Here is an 11,751-nt window from a genome sequence, read left to right on the forward strand (position 1 = left end):
TTTTTTGTATTTTTTAGTAGAGACGGGGTTTCACCGTGTTAGCCAGGATGGTCTCGATCTCCTGACCTCATGATCCACCCGTCTCGGCCTCCCAAAGTGCTGGGATTACAGGCTTGAGCCACCGCGCCCGGCCAAGGCCATTTCTTTTCTGGAAACTCCAGGTTCTGGGTCCTTCTTAATAAATCTTCTCGCTTTCTTTGAGTTAGCCTAGACATATTTTTAAAAATCAAGTGAATTTCAATTTTTTGTTTTTAGTTGTGAGTACCAGATAATATATTCAACAGCCAGAAAGTATTGGCAAGGCTTTTCCCCCTAGAGCTTTGGAATACTTATTACCTTAAAACTAGTTGTTCTTGAACTTAAAAATAAAAGCGATAGTTCAAAAGAGGTGTCATATTTTCTACATAATGAATTGGAATGTACCAAGCCTGAAATGTTCGATATTTATTTAACGGAAACGTTCAGCCTCCTCCGGATCCCAAGTGTTTTTTATGTTGTAGTATTCATGTACTGTTAGACACCTTTTCTAATCACCCTCTTTTATTTAAAAAGGAAACTTCTGCTTACACACTAGACAGACCTAGAAGGGTAAATCCATTTAGTGATGTTTTTTGATGCTTTCCTACTCCTTGAGGTGACCTAGAAACAGGAGAGTTTTCTGTGAAGGCTTGTCCTTGAGCCGCGGCTCCCCCTCGCCCAGCCTCAGGCCACGCGGCCTGCAGCCAGTGTGAATACAGCCCTGCCGGTGCAGGAAGCCCTGGGCTTGGACTCGCTTGTTTTCACTCATCTCCTTGCACAGCTGCATCTGGAATCATTCTCTCCCTTTTCTAGGACCCATTGATTTTGAGAAGCAATGTGGCAGGTTTTTTCTTTTCATCAGGATGTAGAGAGTCTGAAATCCCCACACAGGAGCCATTTCTTGATGGAGGGCAAAGCTGCGCCATCTAGAAAGCTCTCAGTCCCAGAACCTGCCTTCTGGAGAGGTGCCGTGCGTGAGAACGAACATACTGCTTGGAAGCACCGCCGCGTAGTCGCGCTCAGACTCCGTGAAGTGCCGTGTCGCGTGTACCGCGTCTCCTGAAGGGGAACACGCCTGGCCACTGACCTCCTATTGTCTCTGCTTTTGGTATCAGTTAGAACACACAGCACAGCCCCACGAAGGGAGTGTGAGCTGCTTTAGGGACTGGGGTCCAGCTCCTCTCCATACAGTGATGGACAGACAGTGTCATAGACTGGAGAGGAAATTCGATTTTGTCCTTAGTTTAGGAAAAAAAAAGGCCGGGCGTGGTGGCTCACGCCTGTAATCTCAGTACTCTGGGAGGCCGAGGCAGGTGGATTGCCTGAGGTTAGGAGTTCGAGACCAGCCTGGCCAACATAGTGAAACCCAGTCTGTACTAAAAGTACAAAAAATTAGCTGGGTGTGGTAGTGGGTGCCGGTAATCCCAGCTACTCAGGAGGCTGAGGCAGGAGAATCTCTTGAACTCGGGAGGCGGAGGTTGCAGTGAGCCGAGATCGCACCACTACACTCCAGCCTGGGCAACAGAGCGAGACTCCGTCTAAAAAAAAAAAGGGCCGCCTGACTCTGCTCAGGCATGGTGACTGGTCTGAAAGGTGCTCTGAGAATAGCTGTCCTCCTGGCCAAGAGCGGCCTGGCCGTGGGCAGCCACCCAGCAGGGTTCTGTGTTTCAGGATGACAGCTCTGGGAAGGCTGACAGCGACGTGGCTGACGACGTGCCTGTGGCCCAGGAGACCGTGCAGGTCATTCCCGGCAGCAAGCTGCTCTGGAGGATCAACACCCGGCCCCCCAACTCTGCCCAGGTCTGTGTCCCTCTGTGGCCTGACGCCCCCGCTGTGAGGCCAGGCCTTACTGCCTGCCCACATCAGACCTGCCCCTGAGCCCAGCACCTCGGCTCTTCCCTGTCGTTGGGCCCTTGTGTGCCACCTTGCCTCAGCCTGTTGTCCCAGAGCAGACGGAGGGGCCTCTGCCCGTGTTGAATTGGCTTCTGTTGTCCCTGGAGCTGTGTCCCGGCCCTGTGCTTGCCTGCCTTGGGGCCCGCTGTTGGGGCCGGGCACCGCTGCTCCAGGCGCACATGCTTGTGCTTCCCCTGGGAACATCAGACAGACGCAGCCGTTGCCGGCCAAGGCCCACACCGAGTGCATCTTATCAAAAGAGCCTTCCAGACCTGTTCAGGAGATTGCTTTTCTAACTTGTCAATTTAGATGCTTAAATGCATTGTGATATTTATTTTTGAAAATTGCACTTATAATTTTTATTAAATATAGATAAACTACATGTCTTATGACAAAATGTGATATATGGTTATACGATAAATATCACATGTAATATTTTAGTATCTTTTATAAATTCTTATTTATATATAAAATATATGCAACTTACGCAATTTTTTATGTCCCATAAACAGAGCAGAACGTGTAAAATACAGAAAAGGAAGCAAAACCTTCACTCTAAACACGTTATCTCAACAGTCGCTGTTATCATTTGATTAGCGTATGAACTGCTTTAACAATGCTGTTTTCTTTTTTGATAGAGGCAGAGTCTCGCTCTGTCACCCAGGCTGCAGTGCAGTGGTGTGATCTTGGCTCACTGCAGTCTCCAAGTTCTGGGCTCAAGTGATCCTCCCACCTCAGCCTCCCAAGTAGCAAGGACCACAGGCGTGTGCCACCATGCCAGACTAATTTTCTTTTTTTTGTAGAGAGGAGGTCTTGCTATGTTGCCCAGGCTGGTCTCAAACTCCTGGCCTCAAGCAATCTTCCTGCCTTGGCCTCCTGAGTTGCTGGGACCACAGGCATGAGACACTGTGGCCTGCCAACGATACTATTGGTATTTTAAATTTATTATTAGGAAAATTGCTTATGTAGTTTTTCAGGGAAGTCTCTTTAACGATAACTTGTGCTTCCAGCCTTTGGCTCAGCATATGTGTTGAGTCCTTCTGCCTGCCAGGCCCTGTGGGCCTGGGCTCTGGGACCAGGCGGATGAGGTCCCAGCAGGGAAGTGGGGCAGGTGGTTGACTCACGCCTGAGAGCCAGGTGGTGCCTTGGGTGCTAGGGAGGGCATCTGAGTGCTGTGGCTTCAGTCATGGGGTAGGGGTGGGGGTGTCTAGGGATTGCATTTGGGTGGAGGGGACAGCCAGGGCAGAGCCCCCTGGAGTAGACTAGTGTATGAGGGCTAGAAGGCCCAGGGGGCCATGAGGATGAGGGTGGGGGGAGTGCAGGGGTCTCCAGATGACTTCAGTATTTGTTATGAGTGACATGGGGCACCATGAATCATTTGAACAGGGAATGACGGGTGCGGTTGATGTTTCCTGTGGCCTTTCTGGCTGCTTGTTGATATGCTGTGAGGGCAGCAACAGAAGAGGGAGGACACGGGTGGCGGCTGGAGGGCCTGGCTGTGGCAGGAGGACCTGAGTGGAGCCGGGGCCCTGAGGGCTGCAGAGGTGGGTGCAGAGGCCGGGAGGCTGTGGGTGCAGAGGCCGGGAGGCTGTGGGTGCAGAGGCCGGGAGGCTGTGGGTGCAGGGTGCTGCTACAGGCCTGCTCGGGTGTGCTGTCCACGAGACACTGAGCAGACAGCTGCAAGCCAGAAGTCAGGCAGAGCAAGGCTCTGGTTGTCCTAGGCACGGGGGGACTGTCATGCCCTAAGCATTCCGGTTTTTAATGTGACAGATTAACTTGCTCCCAGGGCTGAGGCTTTGGCAGCTGCAGGGGTAAAGAGGAGGAATCTGTGGGCAGGTGTGGCTGAGGGCAGGGAAGGAGCAGGTACAAGCTGAGGGTTTAGGAGTGGGAGACAGGTAGCGTGGCCGAAGTGTTTCCAGCAAGCTGGTGACAAATCTGTCAATGAAATTGTGAAGATAGAAAAAGAAATGTGTGTGAGTTTTGCTGTTACACCTCAAAATGCAAACGTTACAGCCACAGTGCATGATACTCACTTAGTGAAGATGGCAGGGGCATGGAATTTGCGGGTGGAAAACGTGAGTGGAAGTAGGTTCCCATGGTGGCAGTCAGGTAGCACCTGTGGGGTTTCAGAGGCCCACTGGGGGTCTTGGAGCATCGTCGATGGTTCAGAGGCCCTGCTGAGGTCGCATCTCTGTGCCTGCTCCACAGATGTATAATTTCACCAGTTTCACTGTGAGCCTCAACGAGCTGGAGACAGGCATGGAGAAGACCCTGCCGCCCACGGACTGCCGCCTGCGCCCTGACATCCGCGGCATGGAGAATGGCAACATGGGTGCGTCCCTGCAGTCAGAGGAGGGAGCTGGGGCCAAGGGCGCCCTGGCTAGGGTGGGAGAGCACAAAGCACTCGCTGGCAGAAGCCAGGCTCTCCCCTACAAGGGGAGCCTGGTCCCTCTCCCTAAACAAACAGGCAGGCTGCAGGCCTTCCAGCTAGGCTTCTCAGACCATCTGCGGTGATGAGCTTTAAAGATCTCTTGCCTGCCTCAGACCAAACCTTTTGTAAATAAATTAAAATTACATTACTAGAAAATGAAATGAAAAAGAATACATACAAAGTACAAGTCCTAGGCCAGGCGTGGTGGCTCACGCCTGTAATCCCAGCACTTTGGGAGGCCAAGGCTGGTGGATCACCTGAGGTCAGGAGTTCGAAACCAGCCTGGCCAACATGGCGAAACCCTATCTCTACTAAAAATACAAAAAATTAGGCAGGCACAGTGGTGTCCAACTGTAATCCCAGCTTCTTGGGAGGCTGAGGCACAAGAATCACTTGAACCCAGGAGGTGGAGGTGACAGTGAGCCGAGATTGTGCCACTGCGCTCCAGCCAGGATGACAGAGCGAGACCCTGTCTCATAAACAACAACAAAAAACACAGTAAAAACAAAGTGCAAGTTCCTCATTTTTTATTATTAAACAAAAGTTAAGATTACATTTTGAAAACTGCAGGTGTTCCACCGTGAGGATCCGTGTAGCCCTCAGTGCAGTCACTGGCCCGTGTGTGGCGTATCCTGCAGCCTCACACTCTCCCGGTGGGCTCTGCATGCAGCATTTGTCTGTAACGTGGCTGATGAACAACTGTCTCTCTCACTCACTCATCTCGATGGAATCCGCAGGGAACCTCCTGGCTGAGGAGGCATATCTAAAGTGTCCTGGGTTTTGAGTTAGTGATGTTTCATTTATTTATTTTTAGAGTCGGGATCTCACTCTGTCGCCCAGGCTGGAGTAAGGTGGTGTGATCTCGGCTCACTGCAGCCTCAACCTCCCAGGTTCAAGCGATCCTCCTGCCTCAGCCTCCCAAGTAGCTGGGGCTACAAGTGCATGCCACCACACCTGGCTAATTTTTGCAGGTTGTTTTTTAGACAGAGTCTCGCTGTGTCCCCCAGGCTGGAGTGCAGTGGCGCGATTTCTGCTCACTGCAAGCTCCGCCTTCTGGGTTCAGGCTGTTCTCCTGCCTAAGCCTCCCGAGTAGCTGGGACTACAGGCACCCACCACCACGCCTGACTGATGTTTTATATATTTTAATAGAGATGGGGTTTCACCGTGTTAGCCAGGATGGTCTCAATCTCCTGACCTCACAATCCACCCGCCTCGGCCTCCCAAAGTGCTGGGATTATAGATGTGAGCCACTTCGCCCGGCCAGGGTTTTTTTTTTTTTTTTTGCCCAGGCTGGAGTGCAATGGTGTGATCTCGGCTCACTGCAACGTCCGCCTCACAGGTTCAAGAGATTCTCCTGCCTCAGCCTCCCGAGTAGCTGGGCTTACAGGTACCTGCTACTACGCCCAGCTAATTTTCATATTTTTAGTAGAGGCAGGGTTTCACCATGTTGGCCAGCCTGGTTTCAAACTCCTGACCTCAGGTGATCTACCCGCCTTGGCCTCCCAAGGTGCTGGGATTACACTGCACCTGGCCTAATTTTTGTATTTTTTATAGAGATGGAGTTTTGCCATGTTGCCCAGGCTGGTCTCCAGCTCTTGGGTTCGAGCGATCCGCCTACCTCAGCCCTTGGAAGTGCTGGGACACAGGCATGAGCCACCGCACCTGGCTTGAATTAGTGATGTGTTCGGAGAGAAACCCAGCTCACGAGGAGTGTGACTTGGGAAGGGATGTAACTTCTCATGCTTTGTATTCAGAATATATGCCCAGTCCTTCACAGAAGCCACATGGCAGTTACCCTGGAAGGTTAAGGCTAAATGGAGGTCATCTTTGGTTGAAAGATGGGCTCTGATTTGCACAGCCCATGGTGGGGCTGGCTTCCCGTCCTGAGCGCCTGCTTGCACACTAGGGCATCAGGTGGTGCTCAGGCCCTGCCTGTCCTTCAGACTCCTGCACCCGCAGACTTTGAGTCGCGCTGTCGTAGAACGTGCAGCACACGCAGCCCCCCCACTCTGCTCAGCTCCATTTGGGAAGGGCCCCGTTGGCGCACTGGCAGCTGGCCTCGGCAGTTGTGATTGTGTTTGGTTTCCCAATCACAAAAGCTGTTGTCTGTGGCATTCCAGCCACAGTGAGACATGCCATCTAGAGATCTAGGTGCACGGGGGGTGGCAGGGTACGGTTCTGAGGTCTCTGTCTAACCTAAACTGTTTGTTTCTATCCTAGATCTGGCCAGCCAGGAGAAGGAGCGGCTGGAAGAGAAACAGAGAGAAGCGCGGAGGGAGCGGGCCAGGGAGGAGGCGGAGTGGCAGACGAGGTGAGTAGGTGGTAGCCACGCAGGCTGGGGCAGCAAGGAGTGAGGAGGCCCCACACACACCTGGGGACAGCCAAGAGGCCCCACACACACCTGGGGATGGTGGGGAGCACCTTCTCTCACCCCCACACCCCTGTGGCTGGACAGTTGCTGTTCCATGGCTCCATTAAGGTAGTGACACCAGTGGTTGCCCCTGACCCATGTGGTTCCCACTGCCCAGGTGAGAGCCCATCCCAACTTAGTGCACACTTTGCCGAGACCATCCGGCTGGGGGTGGCCTGTGCAGAGCGCCTGTCACCTCAGACCTGGGTCTACTGCCGGGCCTCATGGTGTGTTGGCCCAAAGCTTTCTTCTCAACTGTGGCAAAGTTAAAGAGAAAATGTTGCCTGAATGTGGCTGCTCCCTTTAGGAAAACACAGCTGGTGAGTGTATGGTTGAGGTCCCCCAGGGCCACAGCCCCTGTGGGTCGGGAGGTGGCACCGTGTGGAGGCCGCGCCTGTCACACCAATACCACATCTTCCTGTCAGCGCCACTCAGGCTGATCTTCACACTGTGACCTGGAAAGGTTTTGTGAAAATTAAATCCCGTGTGCTGTGCCGTGGCATCTGTGCACACGGAGGCTGGGACGATGGCGTGGGCCCGCGTGGGTCTCACAGAAGCATCAGCTGCCAGGACATGATTCCTGTTTCTGTAACTGTCCTAAGCTGGCTGTAGTTTATTCTATAATAGTCATAAGAGAAAAGAACCATCGAATAAGGATTCAATCAGTAATGTACTGTAATAAGTATAATTTTAAATGTATTTATAAGTAAAAGGTTTTAGTTCGTTAGAACAATCTTTGGGTATTTGTGAAGCATCTTAATTCTGTTAGGCCACCTACTTGGTAGGATTCATTTTCAAGGCCCAATAACAATGGTATCCAGTGATTTACTTGTGGCTGGCATTTTGAAACCAATTCTCACTGTTTGGGCTTCCAATTTGATTTAATACTAGGCTTTGAATGGTTTGATATTTGGAATTTGCCCTTAATCCAGAGAAAAATCAGCTTTAAAATAGTTAACCTTTCCTCATTGTTTTGTTTTGTTTTGTTTTGTTTTTGAGACGGAGTCTCACTCTGTCGCCCAGGTTGGAGTGCAGTGGCGCAGTCTTGGCTCACTGCAAGCTCCGCCTCCTGGGTTCATGCCTTTCTCCTGCCTCAGCCTCCTGAATAGCTGGTATTACAGGCATGAGCCACCACGCCCAGCTAATTTTTTGTATTTTTAGTAGAGACGGGGTTTCACTGTGGTCTCGATCTCCTGACCTCATGATCCGCCCGCCTAGGCCTCCCAAAGTGCTGGGATTACAGGCGTGAGCCACTGTGCCCAGCCTCTTCATTGTTTTTTTAAAGTGTTAAAAAATATAATGTGAAAATAATGATCTTTTATCCTTTGAAGAAAATGTCTTCTCCTTTGTGAGTGCCGCCCCCCCACCCCACCCCCAACACTAAGGACACCCCTTGGGCCCTGAGTGCCAGTCGGGCACTGTGGATGGCAGCTGAACCAGCCCCAAGGACTCCCCTTGGGCCCTGAGTGCCAACTGGGCGCTGCGGATGGCGGCTGAGCCAGCCCCAACACCCGGGCCCTGTGCTACCTTCTCTTTGCCTATAATGTCTTCCTTTGTCCTCAATTAAAAAATCAAATACTTGGTTTGCTTCAAATGAAAGCAAATATGAACAGTGTCACTGCTTTTGCCTTGAAAAGAGAGAGGCATTATTTAGGCTCCAGTAACTTCTCTGATAAGCGCCCAGTGTGAGGATTTTGTGTTGAGTTAAACCCTCCAGATTTTGTTGGGAAGTGAAATGGACATGGGTGGCTGCATATCTTTAGGTTCCAGCATTCACGTGACCACAGGATCAGTAATCCTCCATTGAGGTTGTTACCCTGGGCTGCATTTTAAAACCCATGGTGCTGTGATGGTGCTGAGTTGGGGGAACACACTCCTGCCCCCAGAGCAGGGCTGCGTTTTCCTTTTGGGCTGAGCATCTTCTGACCCCTCCCTTGTGTCCGGCAGGTGGTTCTACCCAGGCAATAACCCCTACACTGGGACCCCCGACTGGTTGTATGCAGGGGATTACTTTGAGCGGAATTTCTCCGACTGCCCAGATATCTACTGAGGGCCTGGAGGGGCCTGGGGCCCGGGACCGGAGGCTGACAAGGCTGGACTTCCTCGAGTGGCCACTCTGAGCCTCGTCACAGCAGAAACCAACTTTTCTAACGACTGTGTTCGCGGCGACAGCACCGTCCCTGATCAAGGATGTAATTCTAATTCACTGTTGATTGCCAAACATTTCACTCTCTGCTGTACCTTCTCTTCATAAAGCTTCACTTGGGATCATCGTCTTCATTAAGGTTTCAACAGGGAAATTCTTCACAGCGCCCTTGTATGTGGCAGAAATCAGCTGGGGCTTGTGTAGCTTCCAGCTCACTCTCAGTCATAGAATGTGTAGCTAAAGGAAGTAATGGGAAGGGGTTCATGTTCTCCTTATAATGCAGTGGCAAAAGGTTCTGACAGTCTTTTAAACTCAAACCAGTAGGGGAAAGATGGATCTTGAAAATAATCCTGCAGAGAGCTTGATAAAGGCCAGGGACTGCCTTCTAAATTATGGTAATACAGAAGTGAAAAGTTTCAGAGCATCAGATTGAGTGAACAGTTGTCAGATTCTGTATTTTTTAACAATCTTCAATAATGTAAAGATTACTTTTAAAATATTTAAGTTAAAACTACTTGAATAGTATTTTGCTGAAGAGCAAGATATGCATTAATCACCGGTTTTATACTGTCCAAAATGAAGCATCACCGTGACAACCCAGAGTGGGCAGAAGCATCAAGAGCATGACAGGAAATCCTAAGACTGCTCCCGCCTCAGAGGCGTCCTGGCTCCAACTTGCGTGCCCTGTCGTCAGTGAGGCCTGGCTGTCACCGCACACCATGTCCATGTCTTCAAGGGGTTCATTTCTTTTTACACGTCACGTGTACCCATAGCACTCTTGTGTTTCTGTTTTTCCCAGTATGCATGTTTAAAATAGAAGTGACAAGAATCACATCCGGTTGTGTGCTGTGGGACGGTCAGAGGCAGAATCTACTTACAGTGGTGTAATTAAAGTTATTTAACCAAAAATAGGTATGTGTCCATCTCAGCATTCACCTTTATCAAGTGACTGAATTTCTTTCTTTTTTTTTTCTTTTTTTTGAGATGGAGTTTCGTTCTTGTTGCCCAGGCTGGAGTGCAATGGCACGATCTCGGCTCACCGCAACCTCCGCCTCCTGGGTTCAAGCGATTCTCCTGCCTCAGCCTCCCGAGTAGCTGGGATTACAGGCATGCGCCACCACGCCTGGCTAATTTTGTATTTTTAGTAGACATGGGGTTTCACCATGTTAGGCTGGTCTCGAACTCCCAACCTCAAGTAATCTGCCTCAACCTCCCAAAGTGCTAGGATTACAGGCATGAGCCACTGCGCCTGGCCGTGACTGATTTTCTTTATGTAGAATTGTCAACACGAGAGATCACAGTGGAGCACTTTGAATGAAGGACTGTCGGTTGTGTGCATGCACACACACTCAACGCACAGCTGCTTGGAGTCCAGGTTACTAAGGCCAGCACTTCTGAATGACAGGTGCCACCTGCGTGTGTCTTGGTTTGCACACCACACCTGTGATGGAAGCACTTCTAGAAGTGAACATGTGTTTTGAAAGCTTGATTTTGCAGCTTTGGAAGCTGGAAGCGATGGTGTTTGGTGCTGAGTCCTGTGTGGCTTTGGAAGTTGGAAGCAGTGGTGTTCGGTGCCGAGTCCTGTGTCATCCTTGGGACCTGCGAGCTCTGTACCAGCCACTCAGACGTGTCTGAACAGAAGCACTTGGTGACTTGTAACTGGGTCTGAGGATTTAGGATTGTGGCATTTTTCAAAGAGGAGACTTGGAAATCCCCAGTGGCTGGAAGGTGGAGCCCATGTGCCTCTGGTGGAGGGTTACCTGCTTTTCCACACTGCGGCTGTGAACCAGCTCATTCTCCAAGAAAGATTAAAAGCTGAGGACATCCAAAGGTGAGACTCAGACACATTGAAAGTGACTGCATTTAGGGAAGTTTAATGACTTCTTACTGATCGTTCCAATTCTTACTGGTTAAGATAATTTGCCAACAGGTTTGTTTCCAAGTCCTCTCCCAGCACCAGGCTCCTGGTATTTCAGGGGCTCGTTGGCTGCATAGATAGCCCCCTTCTGCTGTCCCTGAGCACAGACACCAAACCAGAGGTGGAGGAAGAACGGTAGGAAGGCTGATTGCAAAGGCAGCTGTGTGTCAAAGGTTATTTTAACTTTTTATTATTTGTTATTGTTTCTGCAAATGCTAACACGTAAACTATGACCTAACTTTTGTCACCTTTGATATCTATTGAATGTTAAACATCTCTATTTAATAAAGATGGCCAGCACTTAATGTGTGCAAAGTGATGGCCTTCTCGTGGGCCACGTGTTTGAGTGTGAGTATGGCCTTGACCAAGGGTCTTGGTGCTTGATTCACTTTTAGAGATAGGGTCAGTTGCCCAGGCTTGAGTGCACTGGTGCAATCATAGCTCATTGCAGCCTCGGCTTCCTGGGCTCAAGCGGTCCTCTAGCCTCAGCCTCCCAAGTAGCTAGGACCATAGTCGCATGCCACCAAACCCAGCTATTTAAAAAAAATAATTGTAGAGACAGGATCTCACTGTGTTGCCCAAGCTGGCCTTGAACTCCTGGGCTCAAGCAGTCTTCCTGCCTCAGCCTCCCAAAGTGCTAGGATTACAGGTGTGAGCTACTGTACCAGGACCTTGGTTCTTTTAAAATTAATCTTGTTATGTAGGATGTCCTTACAGAATGAAAAACCTAGCAAGTTTATTCCCCAACAGAACCTAATACCTTGATTGGATTCTATTGCTAATTGAAATTAGAATTCATTTCCATGGTCATTGGTTCAGGGTATATGTATTGTGAGCTGCTGGAGACAGAATGGTGAACAGGCGTGCCTCCCGGAGAGCTGTATGTGAAGCACATGTTGGCATCGCTGCTCACCAGGCTCACCCGGGATGATGGT

General features: G+C 50.3%; 1 protein-coding gene across 2 annotated transcripts in view; it reads left to right on the top strand.

The window, feature by feature from the left end:
- Positions 1 to 9,809, top strand: part of OSBPL2 (oxysterol binding protein-like 2) — a 52,402-nt gene extending 42,593 nt beyond the window's left edge. The window contains exons 11-14 of one of the 2 annotated variants that reach the window (XM_011992348.1): positions 1,690 to 1,818; positions 4,120 to 4,243; positions 6,563 to 6,653; positions 8,700 to 9,809. In XM_011992348.1, coding sequence (XP_011847738.1) covers positions 1,690 to 1,818; positions 4,120 to 4,243; positions 6,563 to 6,653; positions 8,700 to 8,802 — 447 coding nt within the window. In that variant the 3' untranslated portion in view covers positions 8,803 to 9,809. The remainder of the gene's footprint in view (positions 1 to 1,689; positions 1,819 to 4,119; positions 4,244 to 6,562; positions 6,654 to 8,699) is intronic. The other variant, XM_011992349.1, reaches the window with a different exon arrangement.
- Positions 9,810 to 11,751: the final 1,942 nt, after the last annotated feature.

The sequence above is a fragment of the Mandrillus leucophaeus genome, unplaced genomic scaffold (genome assembly GCF_000951045.1).
Source record: "Mandrillus leucophaeus isolate KB7577 unplaced genomic scaffold, Mleu.le_1.0 Scaffold41, whole genome shotgun sequence".
NCBI lineage: Eukaryota > Metazoa > Chordata > Mammalia > Primates > Cercopithecidae > Mandrillus > Mandrillus leucophaeus.